Raw genomic sequence first — 20,408 nt, 5'->3', positions numbered from 1 at the left:
GTTCTGGCAATTTCTGTAGCTTGTAAAGCACAAGGAAGCCTTTTACTCACTTGCTGGACAGTTAGATTAGGGTCAATCTGAGGAACATTTTTCTTGAGATGTGTTGGCTGCTGAAGTGTTTGGTTTGTCCAGCCTTGTTATCTTCTGGGTTCAGGCAAGTGTTTGTGTTTGATTATGTTTTTCCCTCCTCTTGCTATGTTTTCAGTGTCATAAACACCCAGGTCAAATCCTGAACTGGTATAAATCTGCTGGACTAAATGATTTCTGCCCGCTGAGTTGCTGCTTTGTGGGAGTGACATTTCACTCATGCATCATATCCAGGACAAACGAGATTTGTGGGAGAGCTGCCCAGCTGTGCAAAAATGCCCTGACAAGATGTGCACTCTGTAAGAGTATATACTGAAAGTAGTTGAGGCACAAGAACTGGTGGGATTTGCCCCGTAACAAAGGGAAACTGGGGAGGGGAGCTGTAGTCAACTCCTACTTGAGTGTATCCCTGGAGGCCATCTGTATTTCTCCCTCTGTGGAATATTTCCTGTATTCCTCCCTTCTCCCTCCTGCTGACAAGTGCCTTGGCACCCCATATTGCTACAGTTTCTATGGGTTGATTTTCATCCAGGATATGCCTTCTGTGTTGAGCAACAAGAATTACAATTTCTTCTGTAGTATTGCCTGAATGCAGTAGTGTTTCCTATACCTAATACCCCACAATTAGGACTACATTTAGAGACGTTCTGAAGAGCCAACAACAATCTACCTAATAAATCCATTCCTACAAACAAATCCTTCCCCACCTACTCATTTATAACCTCTGTACACACAGGTATTTCTTGCATTGTGTCAACATCTTGCAGCTTACATCTGTGAGGCAGCACTTGGATATAGAAACATGTCCACAGCAAAGCCACAACCCCAGGCTCTAAGGTCGCCCCCACCCCTCTTTCTCTCTCTGATCCCCATGAGCTGAGAACAGGTCTAAGTGGGAGAACATGGCTAATTCCTGGATGTTTTCTATTTTATGAAAAGCAGCACAAGGCAGAGGAGTTTTGGTGGAGGTTACAGTCTCCGGAAGTGTTTGGGCACTGAGGGGAGAGCAAACCAACAACCCTGTGTGATTACGTTGCAAATTAAGAAGAAATGGAGTAAAGAATGACAGCACACTGAGACAGCAGGATCCAGACTGCAGTCAGTGCTGGGAAACTCAATAGAAGTTTTCTCTTTTGTTTCTTTTTCACTTTCATGGGGAAATTTGTGAATCATCTCTCTCTTTTAGTCTCAAATAATTAAAACCCCAAAATCTTTAATCTCTTAAGTGGCTTGTGTAGAAATGTAGGTAAGTTAAAGGTTTGGTATAAGGAAGAAGAGTATTCTTTTTCTCACAGTGAAGCTGATACAATGACTTGCTGCCTCAGAAGTGTCAGAAAAGCTTGGATTTCAGTAAATAGAGAGATTATTTAATCTGGAACTTGTATTTTAGATTACTTTTTAGGTTCTTTTATCTATTCATTTGAGATGGCCATGAACTTGGCATGTTATAATGACAAATCAACATATTTTTATTGTTTATGTGAACCAAGATGTTCTCCCTGCTGATGGAAGCTGTAGTTTTGTTAATGCCTTTTAAAGTCTGCTCACTTGTGTCACCCTGCCCTAATTCTTCCTATTACACAACTCTTTGGAAGTCCAGCTTCAGCTGATTGAAAAGCTGGTCCTTACTGAGAAAATCACAGCTGGAATAGGAACGTGTCACTTGATCAAAAACTGAACACCCTGCAGAACTCATGCAGATGGATATAAGTGGAGCATTTTTTCTGGGTACCTGATGATATTTATTAATTAAACCACATTTTTGCTACGATTTTGCTTTCTTTGGTGAAGGTGCAAGCTTCCAACATGTACAGTCCCTTAGTATTTGTGGGGATGGTACTTTGGTGATGTATACCATCAGTGCTCATTATTGCTTTGGTCCTTCCCATCCAGACCCTTAAGCACGCACATAGCTTTTCCTGCACGTGAAAGAGTGTTGTTTGATGGCATTTAGACAGACCTATGTTCAACAGCCAGCTTCTGCTCACAATGTTCTTGTCCAAGCTTGGGCAGAAACCTTTGGTGGTATTCAGTTTTATTTAATTGATATTCAATTCTTTTGTCACCCCAGCCTCAGCTTTAAATTATGATCTTTGTCCTTCTCCCACTATTTTTTGGAGAGGTGCCCCTTCAGCTCCAACTGCTTTTGTATACTCAGTACAAGCCTTGCATTGGAAGTCTGGAATTGTGTGGGGAAATGTGTCATTTTCATACTGAAAATCAACTTATTACTTAACTAGGTGAACCATGGAATGTGATCAGTGAATGCTGATGATGAGTGACCTGCTCAAAAGAATTAAGAAAAAACTACTGATAACCTCAAAATGGTGATCACTCTGCTGTCTTTGCAGGTCGCTTGCTTACAGTCTACATTTCAGGTGTTTCTTTTGCAATTTGTTAAGTACCAAGTTTGTGCAACACAAAACTTCAGCAGTAAAGAAACGGGGTCAACTAAGAAAGGCTTGATTTTGAGACAACCAAACCCATACAGTAATTAGACTAGCTCTCTTTACATTAGGTACATTGCTTTCTAGTCTGGTTGTTTATTGTTCTGAGTGATAGCTGATTGTCTGTATTAGACTTGGAGCCCACTGTGCTAAGTGCTAGAGGCATGGAAGACCCTTCAACACAGCTTGCACAAGGGGTCAGACAAAGCCTAAACAATCCTAGGATGTTATAGGAACAGAAAAATGTTATTCATGACTATATAACATTTTCTGGTATCAAACTCCAAGACTGTGTTTTGGTTTCTGCAGCTGAGATTTATGAGAAAAATATTTGATTAATGGAAGCATATCTCTGGCTTACTCTGGTTCTTTCTATTTTCCTCCCATGCTCAGAGTTTTTGGGCACGTCAGTCTCCGTTCTGAATGGCAGCTGGTCAAGGTGGACTACAAGTCTGTTTTCAGCAGGAGGTGTAACAAGGATGACTACCAAACCTGGCATCTGCACAATCAGGTATTCACATTGTAAAGGGAGGGAATGAGGGGGGCACTGTTTCCCATACTCTTGTGTTGCTAGGTAGGAATGTGTTTGCTCTTTACAGCAGAGCATATGGATTTTTTGCATCCATCAAGTTGCAGTTCTGACCTGCTGACGCTTTACTTCCCCTGAAGCATATATGTATGAATAAGCACGTGGCCAGTCTTCTCCAAGCAAGTTAGGGAGATTGTTAGCTTCTCTTTGTATGAAAATATTCCATGGCACCAGCTGGATCTTCTTGCCCTCAGTGCTCAGTGCAATGTAAAACCTCACCTTGTGATTGAATTGTGGGAAACACTGAACTCTTTGCAACTGTCAGTAACTCATGAAAATAATTTTCTTTCAATTTGGCTCTATTTTCCCTACTCAAAAATTAAAATAAAAACATTTATTCATCCTGGAGGTGTCTGTAAAACTCTGGGGAGCTGTTGAATAAAAGACTCCAGAAAACCCCTGATTATTTCATTGCATTCAAAAATACATGCTTTGCTTTTCATACACTCTGGCTTATTTTCATGCTGGATATATTTAGCTCCTGAAGCCATAAGAACTGAAAAGACCTCAATGCCCTCTGGAAACTTACTGCTGGGTTACTGGCCACCAGTATGATGTTCCACTCACTGCAGGACAACATAACTAAAGCCAGAACTATTTTCACTGTGATATTCCTGAATGAAATCCATGAAGTAGAAACGAGCATTCATTTGGCCAGAATGTATCTGATAACTGAAGTAATAGAGTTGAATAAATGAAAATAATTTAAATGAAAGATAAAATGTGTGTAACCTGGAAGCCCTCTTGGGAACCACTGTTAATGGAAAAGAGAAGTGTTTCAATTAGGTGTTGTCTTTTTTTCTTACTTCTATGCAGACAAATTATTTCTGCATCAGAGAAAATTCTGTTTATGGCAACTCACCTAAATGTCAAATGTTTCTTTTAGATTTGCTATTCCCAGTAGTGCTCTTGGAAACCTTTGTGTTCAAAGAGCCCAGTAAAACACACCATCTAAGTAATTTGAGGGCCATAAAAAAGCCAAGTCTAACAAGAAAAGAGAAGGGGAGCCAGGACTCCTTGGTTCCACACCTAGATTTTGTCCCTGCCCTGTCCTTCAGGCTTGGGCACTTCTTCCTGTAGTAGATTTCATCTGACATAGGGAAGAAACCCTGGAATACACCCACATTGTCTTTCCAGGATAGTTCATAGGACTAGATACATTAGTGGATGCTTTCTGAAATATGGCATAGTTGGGTGCCTGTGATGGCTCGGGCACCCAGCCATTTTGGACACATTGCCATCAGCATCCCAATTCAATGCTGAACACACTGTACTCGTGGTCTCTCCCAAGGTGGCTTTTGAGTATGCAAAGTCACAGAAGGAAGCTAGACTTTTAGCTCCCAGCTCTCCCAGTGGTAATTGCATGCTTTCGTTGCCTTTTGTGTCTTTTGACGAAATGCTCCATTAGGGCCCAGATGCTACTACAACTCTGTTTTTCTTTCTCCTCTTGTTCCCTGGCTGCTGAAGGGGGAGCCTTGTGTCATGGGAGAGAGGAAAATCTATAAAAAACGCAAGCCTGGAGCCCAGTGTTCCCTAGCTCGGGACTATTCCCGAACTGTGGTGTCTGAGCCCTGTGTCTGTGGTCAAGGGGACTTTGAGTGGTGAGTATGTGACTCTGGGAGCTTTTGCAGGGACTGTTCTTGTAGCATTGGCAGTGGATGAGCTACTGCCCGGACAGAAAACCTTGCAGACAAACTGTCTCGTGCAGCTTTGTGGCTGTGGTTGTAGCAAATAGCATAGATGTGACCCCCACACCTGCTGTGTGAGGGAGGTGTCCCTTTCCTCTGCAGGAGATTTGTTAATCTCCATGAGAAATCCAAGCCTGGAATTAAAAAGCAGAAATTTGCAAGAACTGATTGACATTTTTTATCCATCATTGTAGAAGAGTGACAGCCAGGTCACTTCCCTGATCCAAAGCACATTGCTTACAGGAGAAAGAGGGAATTTCTGTGTCCTTACTTCCAAGGTCATTGAGTGTCTAGGGAGCAAGCTAGCAAAACATGCACATTTTTATTATTATTCCTTTGAATTCCTGGGAACCATTTGTTGCTCTTTAGCAATGTTTTATTGAGAAATTTCTGAAAGGGCTTCTGTGACATGACTGTACAGCCCACCCTTATCAGATATAGCTGCTTGTTTTGCATAAATATTGGTGTTTCTAACTTAATGGGGCCATAATTTCCAAACTGCTTTAAGGTCACTTTGAAAGCAATTTCAAATTATAACAGGAGGGAAATGAACCACTGCTTGTTACTGATGGATGATCAGGGATAGGAGATGGGAGAATGTATAACAGTCAGGATCTGTGCACACGGCTAACCCACAGGGAGCATGTGCCGGCAATACTTGAAAGATTTGAGACTATCAATACCAGAGATGTTTGAGATTAAATGATCAGATTGTCATTTAAATGGAGTTCAAAATACCCTCAAAGCAGATCAGCTAAGAAAATATTTTCATTTTTATAGTAGGTTATCAGGATCAGTATCTGATTCTGTATTGGTGTAATTCCTGAAAACTTCACTTACCTTTGAATCCTTCTGGAAGAGATGTGAAGCAAGCTGAGATTCACAGTTCTTTTTAGAACATGGACAGACTAAAATGTGACAAAAATGAATATAAAATATAGACCAAAGTGTTTTCTTGAATATCGGAGTAGTAGTTTAGTATTAAGAGAGAGGTTCAGGGACAAAGAGATTTTAATCTTATCTGAATAGATGTTTAATTTGTTCCTAATGCCCAAATTATGTCTGAGACTCCTTGGCTTGACTTAGGAGATCTTTCCCCTTTGTTCTCATCATGGAAACTTTCCAGAAGGACAAACTGTCTTGCTCTGCAGTATATGCCCTTGGCATTGCCACATGCCTCTGAGATGAACCAAGTATCAGTCTCCAGAGAAGCTTATGAATTTGCCCTTTTTTGAGTTTTTTTTTTTTTTGCAGCTTTGTGCCTCTCCAGCTTTCTGTTTTGACAGAGAAGTTTGTCTTTCCTAAGCTGCAAGTAGAAAACTGTGATAGCTAAATTGGCCGTAAGTTCTGCCATTAAAAGTGCCTGCATCAGAATGCACCTTTTCAATCAAATGACATTTTTTTTGCATGTGTTCAGTATAATTTTTGCTTAACTTTCCCACTAACATGAGAGACTGTTGCTGTTAGCCTTGTCAGTCCAGCAGAGGAGATGCAGTTAGAAGACAGCAAGATGGCTTTTGTTTCAGACTCTGCGCTGCCAACAGAATTCTTAACTGGCTTCCAGTTGCAAAATTCTTATAGATGGTGATGGAGAATCAGATGAACCAGCTTCAGTTTAAGGGTGAGTTTTGTTGCTAGTCTTCAGGGCTGACTGGAAGAAAGCGTGGGGTAATCAGTTAGAAGAAAACACTAGCAGTGCTGGAAACGTGCCACCAAGCTAGATTATCTTAAAAGTTGTTTTCAGAGAGGAAGGGTGGACTCATCTGCTCTGACGTGTGGCTTCTAAAGGATAAGACAGTTATTTAGTCAGTGGCAAGACACAGATTATTCTAGAATATGATTCTTTGGGATGTCAATATGAAAGGGGAAGTACTGAGAAGTTACTTTTCTCTTCACTGACTGGAAGAAGGCTCTAGGCAAGGGGCTTATGGAGATACATCCCCACTGTAGGTGTCTACAGTTGGAAGGACAGCTCCTACTCCTTCACTTGATGCTTTTGAAAAGGGAAGATGTCTACTCATCCTTTTCTGCTGGGTTCACTATTGCCTGTTTCTCTTGGAAACACTGACTGGCCTGCCTTTTGTATGTAAAATGAGCAGTCCTGTTGAGAGTCAGGGAAACACTAGGTGTGATGATGCCAGCCTTCAGGAGCTGTGCAGACAGGACAAGTGACTGTAGGAGCCCTACAGCACAAGAGGTGAGGGCTGTGCTCCCTCCCATTTGGTCATAGTGCCTTTGCCCATCTGCCTCATCTTGCAGTGGTATCTCTTTCCTGCTGTTAGATACAAGGCTGATCTAAATTTCAGGGGTAGAAACCATAATCCAGTGCCCCAGTTGAACAGATCCTCATGAGTGAAGGTCAGGGATGGCTCTTGCCAACCCTTGCATTCATTTCCAAAAGCAAAGCCTGGCCCTTTTCTGACAGAGAATGGCAGAAGGAACTCAGAAGTGTTATTAAAATACTCACAGATCTTTCTTTTCCCTTCTCCTGATTCTTTATTTACTCTGTCAAGGCAGCTTTCCTTAGAAAGACAGCACAGCAGCTGGACTTGATTATTTCCTTAACTTATGCAAACCCTGGGGCTTATGAGAAGGAAGGTGGGCAGCATGCAAGGTTTTAATATACATTTACCAGAAGTTAATGAACAAGCGCAGAACCTTGAGGGCATACAGCAATGTTGTCTTTAATTTTATTAAATATTTATGCAGCTCTTTTCTTCTTTGGGGCAAAGTACAGCTCCTCCTGAATATTTTTAATTACCAAGTCACTGCCAGGCATTTTTGACTGTACAGGTCGGACCCACTGAGAATGATTAAATTGAATGTTGAAAGAAAAAGCATTAGGGAATCTCTGAACCTTTTAAAGTAGTGTGCAGAATTTTTGCCCTCCAAAAAAGAAACAGCAGCAGTCTGGGTGACTGGGGACATAGCACAATTTTGTCTCACCAAAGCTCTTTCTGGAGACTTTCTGTTGGCAATTCAGACTCTGAACAGGGGGAGGATAAAACACAGTGTCCAAAAGGGCATGGAGAGCTTTCAAGGCAGTGGCTTCTGTAGTGTTTGTGTTTCCACAGGGCTTTATTTGGTTGGCATTTTTTAATATGCTTCAGGCAAAAATCCGGAATCCCCTTTTTATTTGCCCTTTGAATCCAGTTTGCCTGCAAAGGCTATGCATAGAAATCTGATTCACAGCCTATTAAAATTTATGGAAAGGGTTGGATTAATCCTATTGTTTCATCATTGTATTGGCATGCAAACAGCTGTAGAAAGGAGTCTTGGATGTGATTGTGTGAGCTTTCAGTCTTTGGTGGTCCGAGGAAGTATCAATACCCTGGCTTACCTTCCCCATGTGACACAGTATCATGTAATCCTTAGACTAGCAAGTGGGCTGTGTTGTTTGAGTGCTGGAAAAACATCAGCTAGGCTTTCTTTCAGGGCAGTCATATCTCAGTTAAAGAGTAAGGAGTCTATTAACATGTATATATAAATATACATATCTTGGCTGGTTGTTCAGGCTGTGCTCCTGGGTTATATATCCTTAACTGCTTAGTTGGGAAAAAGTGGCATTAGATCTTGGAATTCATCTGGTGTGTTCTGAAAGCAAAGACTGCAAAAAGCAAGCAAACCTAAAGAGCCCAGGAAGTGAAATTATTAGAGGTTAATAGGAAAACAAATTACTGATGCCATTTTATTCCTGAATCTCTGCCCCTGATTTGTTACTAAATAAAACACAAGTCCTCCACTGCTCTGCAAGGTTGGTCATTCTGGTGTTGTCAGGTATCACGTACTTTCTGTGAACTGTGTTCCTGCCTCTCAAACTAATCAAGCACTTTGTGTCTGGATGAGCCCAATCCATGATGTCATGCCATCCAGCAGAGAACCACCAACATGCACATGCTTTGGGGAACAAAATCATCACCTAAAACTCTGAACTAAGTCTAGTGAGTGGGTACAATGATGCATTCATGATTGTCTCTCTAGCGACTATGGGTATGAGAGGCACAGCAACAATCAGTGTGTTCCAGCCTTCTGGTTCAGCCTGTCCTCCCTGTCCAAGGAATGCAGCATCGGTCAGAGCTACTTGAACAGCACTGGGTAAGTGAACCTTGCAATCTCTCTGGTTTTGGTGACCTTGCAAGAGAACCTGAATGGTTCTTTTTTCTCTACATCACTTCTGGCTTTTTTCCAGCCTTATTCGTGAGGTAATATGTGCAGCAGCATCTGTATGGAACATTGCCTCATTCCTGAGAGGCAGAGAGAAGCACATTAACATAAGTGACATGTAGATATTGTATTGCAATCAACTGATGTATGATCCCTGGAGCCTAGCCTTTGAGCTCCCCTTTACTGCAAAATTAAAACACGAATCAGGAAAGTATATTTGAGAGACATCTGAGCATTTAAAAGGACAGGTTCAAGGTATTTTACATTGTTTTTTATTGAAATTTTCCTATCTTACAGCTCGTATTTATAACAGCTTCTAGGGATGCTCAAATGAACAATTTTTAGCTTCTTTTCTTTTTTTTTTTTCCTCTGCCATTTTCACTTTGTGTATACAATGCCTTGAGATTTCAGACAAGCTACATATATTGGTTTCTCTTGGTTTTACCCAGGACAGATGGCAAGTGTTGGTTTATTAACTTAGTATCACTTTGCAAATGCTGTTCTGTTGTGCAGGGGATACTCTGAAACTCTGCTTGCACTGGCTCGTGCAAAATTGCCATGGCCCTTCTCCGGCAGTGCAGACCCTGAAGACTTTGTAGGGCTGCTTCTGAGTCAAGGGTCCTGCGTGCTCAGTTATTATGACAGGGTTGTTGGTGGGGCTGCTTGATGCAAATGGCTGAACAAAGTGGGGCTACTGGGAATCTGGAGTCATTTAACTTCAGAGACTCCATTTCAGCTGAAAGGTTGCTATAAATATGGGATGTAATTACAGGAACCCTGACCAGTCTGACTGCTTCTAGCCCTCTTGACAGCAGTAAGAAAATAGTCAGGGGCTCTGTCTTCTTAACCAAACCTGTTTTTTACTGTGAAATTACTAGAAAGTGTTAATCCCCCTCAACACCACCAGGAATAGCCAACTGTCATACTAGTTAGACAACCTCTTCCAAGAAGAGCCAAGAGAAAAAAAACATTCTTTAAATCACTTAAAAATTGAACTGGACAAAGCACTTGACAGAACACTCTAAGTGCCTTCTAGGAGAGCAGAGGCAGACAAAATGTAATAAAAAGCATAATTAAAAAGCTGGGCTGCAGGGTGCAATCCTGCAGGCATGGGGAATTGAGGGATTTTCTTGCCTTTTAGCAGTGCAGAATAGTTCACCTCCACAATGTGTGTGTGTTCTCAGTGATGCTGCTGAGAATCTCTGGAGAATGTTGGATTGTGATTTGTTTGGCTTTCTCCAATTTAATAAAGTGTTAGATTGCTTTGATTCTTTCTTTCAGTGAAGGAATCATGCAGGCAGTTAGCCTTTGAAAAAGCACATACATTAATGTGGAGAAACAAAACCAAACCAAAACAAACACATTTTTCGCCCACCATCTGAGCCCAATCTCCTTTTGTTTCTGTTCTCCAGGTACCGAAGGATTGTGTCTAACAACTGCACAGATGGTTTGCGAGAGAAGTACATGGCCAAGATGGAGAAATGCCCTGGAAAAGCACCCCGGGGACTGCACATCCTCACTTCAGATGGAAAGTTGGTCACGGAGCAGGGACACAATGCCACTTTCATCATCCTTATGGAAGAGGTTTGTCAGTGGGCTCAGCAAACCTTTAACTGTGGAGAGTGTGTAGTGTGCATAGTGCACACTATGTTGCCTTTGTTGCTGAGGTTTGTGGCTCAGTGGAGGGTTGGATAGCTAAGGAAGACCCCTGGTATGTATTCAGGCTGACAGAAGGGTTTTTCAAATGATCTTGTGCCTTTTCTGGGCTATGATTTGATTTGGTGTTTTGGGATAAATGTGACTGCACCACAAAAAGCAGCTGCTGCATTCCTCTGCTGGCTTTTGATTGCCCATGGAAGGTGTCATTGGATGTCAACAGTGATTTTCCCACAATGGCTTGTGTTACACTGTTACATCTGTTTTCTAGTTAAACAGAAGGGTCAACACACAACCTCACTTCTAACATCCTTGGGTGTCTCAGGAGGGGCAGCCATGGAGTGAGGTGGTGTTGGACAACCACAAGTACATTTTGTCATTCACTATGTACTTCATTTCAGGACAGTACCTGGAGACAGCTGGGACCCAGACATGCTATGATCACAAACATAAGAATAATGACACTGGGACAGACTAGGTGACTGTCTCCTAAGTATCTTGCCTCTTACAACAAGCAGCAGTAGATCTTTAGGGAAAACATAACAGAAACAGTGCAAGCCTCGTGTCCCTTCCTCTCCCAGTCCCAAGAGTAGCCTCCATTAGCAACCAATACCTTGAAGAATGCAAGAAGCTTTTATAAGTCTCAGCATACTGCCATGGAGAAGTTTTTTCTCCTGATACCTCATTAGGATTTTTTTTTTAAAACACAGATGCCTCTATTAATTTGAATTCTTATACAGTAACTAAATGTTTCACTGGGGACACAGTAATCTGACAGGGTCTTTTTACATGCTTCCTCAGATGTTCATGCATGCTCTGCTTTTATACAAAGGGGAATTCTTGTCTACCTGGCTGATTCTTTTATATTCTGCAGTCTTACCATGGTAAGACAATTTGTATAGACACTGTGAGTGGGAGTTCAGAAAAAAACAGACATAATCTAAAAATTAGGAATCAAGTAGTAATTTATTAAGGAACTCAAGCAGAACTGCTGCATACAAAGAATGATAAACAGATGGGGAATAAGGCAGCAGTTAAGGCAGCTGAAGAGTGGAATCTTTACAAGGCTTTAGAGATTGAAGAGGCAGCGGAATAAATATGCGAGGGTGTTCACTCTGTGTCCTTTGTTGAAAAATAAGGATAGTTAGAAAAACATTATCTTGAAACAATTTTTTTTCTAAGGGAAGAGGATTTTCAAGAACATGACTTTGTGGGTGAACAGCTTATTCCACAGAGACTTGTGTGTTGAGTTTGTTTCTTAAAAGAATAAGCATTTTAAGAGGAAAAAGAAAAGAGTAATGAGTTTTTGGGCAAAAGTATTCCAGCCTTTCAATGTGGACCTGAGATGAATTGTCATCAAAGTATTCCTTGTTAATTGGAAGAAGTAAGTTCTGTAGAAGTCTTCAGCATTACATACATTTCAGTCATGTAGATTCATTCCTGCCTCCCTCTGCTTCTGGTCAGTCTGTTTCCTGGTGGGTTGTTTTGCACCTATATCTACACTCACTTTCTGAGCCAAACAGCAGTCTGACAAGCTCTCCCATGGATACATCTGTGTGATCTCTACTCAGCCTTCTTACTGTTTTCAGACTAACCCTCATCAGCAACTTTGTGCTTGAAACTAAATTTCTCAGAATGTATAGGTTTAGCTTTAGCAGTATTGTCCACAGTGGTAATTCAGAATACATGCACGACAATGCCAGTGGACAAAGAAATGCAGAATGACTTATGATTTTGCCTTGTTTTTAGAAATATGGGACTAGACTGTGATTTGGTCTGATTTCAGTATGCAAAGTTCCAGTCTTTTTGACAGCTCCTAGCTCATTTCCTTTTGGTAGTTTACAGGACTTAAAGCAACAAAATGGGCCTTTTGAATACATGGAGATCAATTATTTTTAATTTATTTTATTTTAATTTGATATTTCTACACTTCATTTCAATTTTAACTTATGTTCTTAAACTCCAGAATCTCTGACATCAGGTGTAGGGCTAGCACACTGATTTTAGTATTTGATATACTGGGTACAGAAATGTGGAAAGGAGAAAGAGAAAACAGTCTAATGGGCAGACCCAACTCTCATTATTGGGTGGAAAGATCAACTGCTGCTGTTTAGACATGAAAAATCTGTTCTTGCTTCTCCACTGTAAGCCTTCTCATTTCAGATAAAATTATATTAGAGAAGCAAGGAGGAAATAGAAAAGAGAATTACAAGGCACAAAAAGCTGCCGTCGTGGGTGCAAGAGATTTCAGCCTGAGGTCACCAATGTTGAATCCAGCCCAGATCAAATTTTATCTTCCATTCAGTATCTTATTCATCATCTCCATAAGAGATGAACTTGTGGTTGTAGTACATTCCCTTGAGAAGTGGTTTTGAAAAGTTTAACAAGCTGTGGGGGCCTTTCTATCAAATAACTGAATATCCCGAGTGTAATTTTGCCCCTGCTAAAGATTTTTAGAGTGATTTAGAAAACTCTCTGTGAAAAGGATATTATTGGATACTCATCAATATAAATAGAGTTTAGTGTCATTACCACTCTACTTCTCTGTTTTCTTCTATGTTTATGCTGTATTTGTAACATCCTAGTAGGACTGAGGTCAAAATTGTGCCTTCATCAAGTCAATAAACAAAACTCCCCCGGCTTCTGTGGAATGGGAATAGTGGAGCAAGGAAGGAGAGAAATCTAACATATATAACCAAATATCCATATTTTTAAAACTACATGTAATAACCCTGATTATATGGGTGTGTACTTGAAGACTCCAAGTATACACTCAAGGCAAATTCACATCTGAAAAATACCTTCCTATACACTGATTTGTTAATGCAGATGTAGCATATGAGGGAGCTAAAGTCTGTGGGGCATGCTGTGGTCCTGGTTATTTGAACAGGGAGACTGCTTCAGTGTAGTCTGGCTTCTTAACTGTGCTCCCAGTTTTCTATCCAAATTACAAGATCAGGTGCATGTTCAGAGCTGGGACCAGTAGCAGAACCGAGCATCCTGCCTGTCTCAGTATTACCCTTGCCCCTTTCACAAGCTGATGGCAACTGCCAGTAAGACAGCAGTTCCCATGAGTCTGAAGTCAGTGGGAGGCAAGAAGTGAGACCTTTTGTTTTCATGGATGTTTCTATCTGTGCAGGAGCCTTTGTTGTGCACCTTTGGTCTCAGCTGCTGATCATTAGGGTTAGAACAGTTTGCGAGCTATTTAATCCTGATTTAAGGACCTCTTTTTCCATGGTCCAGCCAATATCCTGCATTTATCCTGACTATCCTGGGAAGATAAGCAGTCTTGATCCAAAATGGACCTGTGTTAAGTACGAATGTGTTCAGACCATATGATAAATCACTTACAGATGTGAGGGTCAAAGTTAGAACTTGGCCATTGTTTTGCTGCACACATGTAAACTTTAAAACTACTGCTCAGAGGAAAGCTGGTGCTGTCAGCTCTGTCACACATGGGTTGTCCCAAGACATCTTTTTTCTTGGTCTGCACAGTTTTCCTAGAAATTCGTGGTTTGTTTTGTGCAATACCTTGCCAAGAGGCTTTAGTGAAATCTGTGAGTTCAGTGGTCTTTGCCAGTGAGCCTAGTGGATGTAGGACCCTACAGGATTTGAGCTGCCTGTGGTGGAATTGGAAATACATCAGAACTGGCTGGGAGTTACATGGTTAATTCCCTCCCTTAGATCAGTATGTACTGGAACTCACATTAGCTTTAATCCTGACCTTGTGCACTTGCAGCTCTAATGGGGCTTATGAACTGGTCATGAAATATTTCTGAATTTTCTGTTTAAAAAAAACCCCACAAACAAAAAAAAAGAACCAATTGCATTTGGGAACAGACAATTTTTTAATATATATATTTTTTAAAAACTTTGGAATCTCACTCTTAACCTAAATGTATCTGGGGATGGGTTTCAGTTTTGAGCTAGGAGCATCTCCAAAAGATAGTGGTGTCTTTCTTCACCCATAGTGAATACCATGGAGACCTTTAATGAAGGGAAATTACTTGGGCCAATATATTTTATATAAATGCAGCAAGCTGCAGAGATTTAATGTGAGGTGTAGTTTTATTTCAGCTTAGTGAAATCACTGCATTGGGCTTTAGCTCTATTTAAATTAGCCTTGTGTTACTTTTAATCAACAGGGGACAAGTATAAAGTAAGGCTCTAAGAAACTGAAATAACAGGCACTTCTACAGTTCAACTGCAGTGGTTTAAAGCACGATTTAGATGAAAATAGTGCAGCTGCTGCCTCCAGACAATACCTGCAATGCTGGAACCTCTTGTCTGTTGTTCCCTCCATTGTTTAATAGCTGTCATTGACAGTAATCCAAGAAGGGATTTTCTTGTCATCTGCTTCATTCTCCTGTGTTGACTGGCATTAGGCAAAAGCTGTCAGTCTTTAATGGGGGACACAACATGTATAAATTCAGCCACCTTGAGGTTACATGTTTAACTGAAACTAGTCATCTAGACTCTCAATCCTCATGGTAGAGGGGTGGAAATTTGCACATGATTCATGTCATCTGACTCAGTTAGGATGGGATGTCTTGCTCTCTTGTAAGACAGACAGTTTTTCTCTCCCTTCCACTGACTATACAGGAAGCCCGGAAAACTAGCTTAGACTAGACTTACAGCATGTTCAGGGATCAGGTTCTGTTTCTTTGGAATATCTTGGAGAGCCACTTCAGCCATTGTCCTGTCTCCAGTGTCCCCGATGCTCCCATGTGCACATGAGAATTGCTCTCCGATTAGCATCTAGCCTACCATCAGTGTAGTGCCTCCCATCTCACTGCCAGTGATGGGGTACTCATTGGACACCACACATGCAACAAAAGGCTGTGTAAAGCACTTCAGTAACACGTAATGCCCAGCCTTGCATTGCATTAGATGGTTCAAACATGGTCCCCTTAATGTATGCACTTTTGTCACAGTGCCCTCCCAAACTCTCTAAACCCAAGATGAGGGAATAACATCTCTTTACAGGTGCAGACCTTTGGCTATTCCAAGCATTGCTTGTATATAATTACTTGGTGTTGATTTGAGTCTGACCCCTTTGGGGACTTGACAGAACAAAGGTAGGCTTTTTCGGTAAGGTTACACATTTGTGTCCATGCTAATGAAACGAAACTGAGACGTGGGATGGAGGGTAATATAAATCACTCTTATCAGCCCTGTTTCCTTCTCTGTTGCAGGGCGATCTGCAGAGGACAAACATTCAGCTGGATTTTGGAGATGGCATTGCAGTATCCTATGCTAATTTCAGCCCTGTTGAGAATGGCATCCGGCATGTGTACAAGAGTGCTGGAATCTTTCAGGTGACAGCATATGCAGAGAACAGCCTGGGCTCTGACGCTGCTGTCCTCTTCCTGCATGTGGTCTGTAAGTACTTCCAGCTGCTGGATTCTTTGGCTGAAAAAACTTGCCTCACTGAAAATCCCTGTAACTTCAGTGAGGGTAAAGAATACATACAAACCCACCTACATATGCAGTTTGTGCTCTTTCAAAGGCTTGGACTGTTAGATACTTTTCTATCTTAAGTAAACTTTATTGAATGAAGAGGAAGGGAAGCTTCTTTTAAAACAAGTAAATAGTCGCTATAAAGCTTGAAAATGTTTCTCAGACTTTCCTAAAGGATCAGAGACTGGACGGCATATGAAGCAAAGTCCAAGTGCATGTTTTCAGTTTTAAATCCAAGAGGTGTAGATTAATCTACTAAGTTTGGAATCAGTTATTCGGGATTGGGGAGATTACAGTGCTTATTAAATAAAACAAAAACATTATGCTGAGCATGCTTCCTGGGATATGAGTGTACTGAGGAGTAATCTGCTGCTTTTCATATGTCATGCATTTGACATGCATCCCTGACTTTTCCCTTCTGTTTGGTAGATTAATGCAATTTCTCTCCACTTGGCAAATGAGCAGACTCAAATATGGAGCCTTCAACTGTTTTTTTCAAAGCCACAGGAGAGAGCAGAAGGTGTGGAATGCAGGATGAGACCAGAAAGACTCCAGTTCCTCCTTCTGCTCTCAGGCTACTAGATCTTCTGGGCAGAAAGCTCCATCTGTGTTCAGATGTACCTCATTTGTTTAGCCCCTAATGGTGTTAACAGCCATATCTGTTTTTGCCTCTTAGCCTGTCAGAATGTGTTATAGCCTGTCTTTTACTTGAGCTTTTCTTCTGGAAGGAAGCAAGTCAGAAATTTCCAAAACTCAAGAACTTTTTTCTTTTTAATTTCAAGCTCCCTGTGTGGAGGAATAAATGTTCCTTGAAGCTTTTATTATGCTCATAATTCCCTCAAAGTCAATCATGGCTGCATTTAACAACCTGTTATTAGAGCATTAACTGTTTTTTTTCTTCACCTTGGGCCATTAGCTGACAAAAGTGATGGTTACCAGGTAAAAACAGCCAGTTTTGTATGGATTATCTAATTTTTCTCATAGGAACTGCTTTTTCATGGTGAGGATTTTAGAGCAAAATGCAATGAGGGGCAGTTAGGGGCAGTTGCTTGGCCTAGTTGTACTATTCTACCCTCTTTTTCCTCAGTCTCTCAGATCTCTTGTTTGAATTTTATGGTGTTCTTAGGTGGCCAAGTTATTACCATTATCTCTAGGGAAATATTTGCAAGCATTTACATTCATGCTAATACTGAAATAAGATGATACCTCAGCACTAGACTTTTAATATATTTGGATGTGCTAGTCAATATAGAAGGTTTGACCTTGAAGCTCAAATGTACAGGCAAAAATGCCTGGTATATAAATCACCCTTAATACACCATTTGTCTGGTGCTCAAATCCTCTGCTGAAAAAAAAAAAAAAGGAGACTCAAGATCCTTGGCACCAAATGACAGTACTTTTCTGCTCTGCAGCTTTATCAGTGGTCAGTCAACTTTTCACCTTTCTGGAATCTGCTGTCAAGCTGCTCATCCCTTAATTTTAAAGGAAGTTAAAATATTAGTATTTTTCCTCTTATGTGCACTGTGTCCTGTTTAGAGCACAAAATATTTGCAGGAACCTGCTGTTCTTGGGAATATCTTGCTAAGGGCACATTTCAGGAGCAACTTGCTGATAGATGATTACCTCTTTGGAAGGGGGAACAAAAAAGAATGAGTTCTTAGGAGCCAAAAGCAAGAATAGTGTCCCTTTGTGCTTGGAGGTGTATGTTCTGGTATTAAAAGAACAGGTTTTGCTCTCCAAGATCCTTGTAATCCAAGTAGGTGGAGAAGTGATTAATGTCCTCATTTCATGCTTGAAAAGCTGGGAGGTAACACAAGAAAATTGTCTCTGTTACAATCAACAAATTTCCTGCTTTTCAGAATTAATGCCTTATCTAAAAAACATCTCACTTTTTTTTCTAATTTCATCCTTTCCTTCTCACAGATATAGTCTGTCAGGTTGCTGTGTTTTAAAAGGTACCATCCACAAAGACTCGGTAATGCTGTCTGACGTGCAGCAGTTACCAGCTGAAATTCAGTACCAGTAAAAACAAAAAAATTAAACAAGAAAGAAAACAAGAAAGCAAAAACTTAAACTAGACAACAAAACCTCAGTATTTTTTATACATGATGTTTTTGTCTAGAGAGGAACTGGCTTTGTAATTCTGAACTTCATGCAGTGGATTAATTCTGGAAGTTTGCATTTATTAGACGCAAATTTCCATTGATACTGTTTTATTTTTCAAGTATTTTATAAACAAGTTCTTCTGACTGCTAAATGCTTTGATATGCCAATGCACAAGTAGTTCCTGCCTTTTTGCTAGTGGTAACTGACTCCCCAAAGGTTTCTGAAAGTCAGGCCAAAGTCAAAAAGATACCAAGTATTTCCAAATTCATTAATCTTTCATTTGGATATACCTTTTAAAGAATGTCAGGATGTATTTAGTCAAGTCATAAATGCCTAATTTATAATCAGTTTTAAATCATCTTGGCTAAAATTATTTTCCCACAAATGTTGGTAGTGGATATATTTTCAAGAAAACAGCTTTCTCTCGTGTCCTGTTCCTCAAGCTTTCAACAGCAGCTTGTCCTCTCCAATGAAAAGCCAGTTCATTGTTCCCCCTCAAACTGCAGTTAAAAAACTCTTTTAAACACAGTGCTGACCCTGCTTGAAATGAACACTTTGGAAAATGTGCGTTTCTGGCTCCCCTAGAAGTAAGAGTGAGAAAAAAAAGTGTGATCTTATGTTTATTAGTCTTGTTGGGGTTTTTTTTTGCCTTTATTGATGTAATAAAGTCTTACTGCTGACATAAGACATTTTATTTATTTAAGGAAAGATCCTTGCTGTTCACAGCTGTGCAGGGAGGATATGAGTTAAAGCCTCTAATAATGACCTGTCTCTTCCCACAGGTCCAGTGGAGCATGTCCATTTGAGTGTCCCCTTTGTTGCCATCAGAAATAAGGATGTTAACATCACTGCAGTAGTTTGGCCCAGCCAGGCAGGCACACTTACCTACTTCTGGTGGTTTGGTAACAGCACCAAGGTAAAGCTGCTCTTTGGTTCATTTTTACTTCCTAAGCTTGTTGCATCAGACAGGAAACTCTCTCAGCCCTAATGAAAACTTGTTGACTTTGCTTCTTCGGTGTTTTAGTTTTTTTCCTTAGCTAATCAGGGTTGTCATTATCTGAACGTCAGCGTTTGTGAGTTTATTTCCTCCTGTCTCACGTCTCATGTTGTTCTGAGGAGTGATTACTTTTTTTACATCTGGTTGTTATCAGCACTATTGAGCTTTGAAGACCACTGTTATTACACCAGCATTCACTTGCAAGTTAACCAAATTATATACCACTATATATGGGATAATACTGGCTTTCAACCCAGTGTTTAAAAACTACTGGTGCTCAAATAACCACAGGGGTTTCTATTATGTACGAGTATGCAGTTTATAATACTGGATTCCAACACAATACTTTAAAGCTGCTGGTGTTCAAATAACCAGTTGTATGTAGAATTTCAAGCTAGACTCTCAGAGAATTGTTTGTTTCTGTCCATTGCTATTATTCACAGTCTTGGGTATATTGGAGAGAGAGGTGGGATTTCTTTGAAAATGACTTTTCAAGTGATTGGCCCAAAATTTATTATAAGGAGCTTTTTTATCAATAATTAAAATGAAACTACAAGTTGAGGTCATGCTTTAAAATCGAGAGAGCAGAATTGCTTATTAGCTACAGCTTTATTGCAGGCTTTAGGAGTGAGACAGCTGACACACAGGCACTATGCTCCAGTTGTGAAATGTACAGCTGATCATTTTGCAAGGTAGTATCTGCTGTTCTTTACCAAATCAGTTTTAAGTCACATAATTGTCTACCTTATTGAATTGCAATTGCAGGTGGGCACTGAGGTGAGATCACAAAAGGAAAAAAAACACCAGGATTTTACATGAAATATGGAAGATGAGATAAAAAATAGCAGGCACACAAATATTTTCTCTTCTCTTTGGCGAAGCTGCTTGTGTTTTAACCTCTTACCCTAGCTACCAACAGTGGCAGGAGAATAAAACCCAACAATAAATGCTGTGTCTACTGAGATTTTTATATCAAGTTAGGAAGCTTACTGTAAGAACTCACCTACTTTTGTGGAAGCATAATTGAGGCACTGGAAGAGCTCAGGAACAAAACCCACTTACTGTAGCTTGACAAGTTGCTGTGCCCTAGCTGAGCTGTGGCAACCACCCACATACATCAGGTGCATGACAAGTACCAGGTAATTCCACATAGTGTATACTGTACTGAAAGGGGGACATGCAAAATCATATAACAGTTCAGATATATCTAGCTC

General features: G+C 40.5%; 1 protein-coding gene across 1 annotated transcript in view; it reads left to right on the top strand.

The window, feature by feature from the left end:
- Positions 1-20,408, top strand: part of SORCS3 (sortilin related VPS10 domain containing receptor 3) — a 279,339-nt gene that overhangs the window by 239,010 nt on the left and 19,921 nt on the right. The window contains exons 15-20 of the mRNA XM_051619113.1: positions 2,928-3,045; positions 4,591-4,724; positions 8,793-8,906; positions 10,388-10,559; positions 15,827-16,013; positions 18,980-19,113. Of these exons, the coding sequence (XP_051475073.1) occupies positions 2,928-3,045; positions 4,591-4,724; positions 8,793-8,906; positions 10,388-10,559; positions 15,827-16,013; positions 18,980-19,113 (859 nt within the window). The remainder of the gene's footprint in view (positions 1-2,927; positions 3,046-4,590; positions 4,725-8,792; positions 8,907-10,387; positions 10,560-15,826; positions 16,014-18,979; positions 19,114-20,408) is intronic.

Source organism: Apus apus, chromosome 4 (assembly GCF_020740795.1).
Source record: "Apus apus isolate bApuApu2 chromosome 4, bApuApu2.pri.cur, whole genome shotgun sequence".
Taxonomy (NCBI): Eukaryota; Metazoa; Chordata; class Aves; order Apodiformes; family Apodidae; genus Apus; species Apus apus.
The sequence above is the reverse complement of the archived record's forward strand: the minus strand, read 5'-3'. Positions and strand labels throughout refer to the sequence as shown.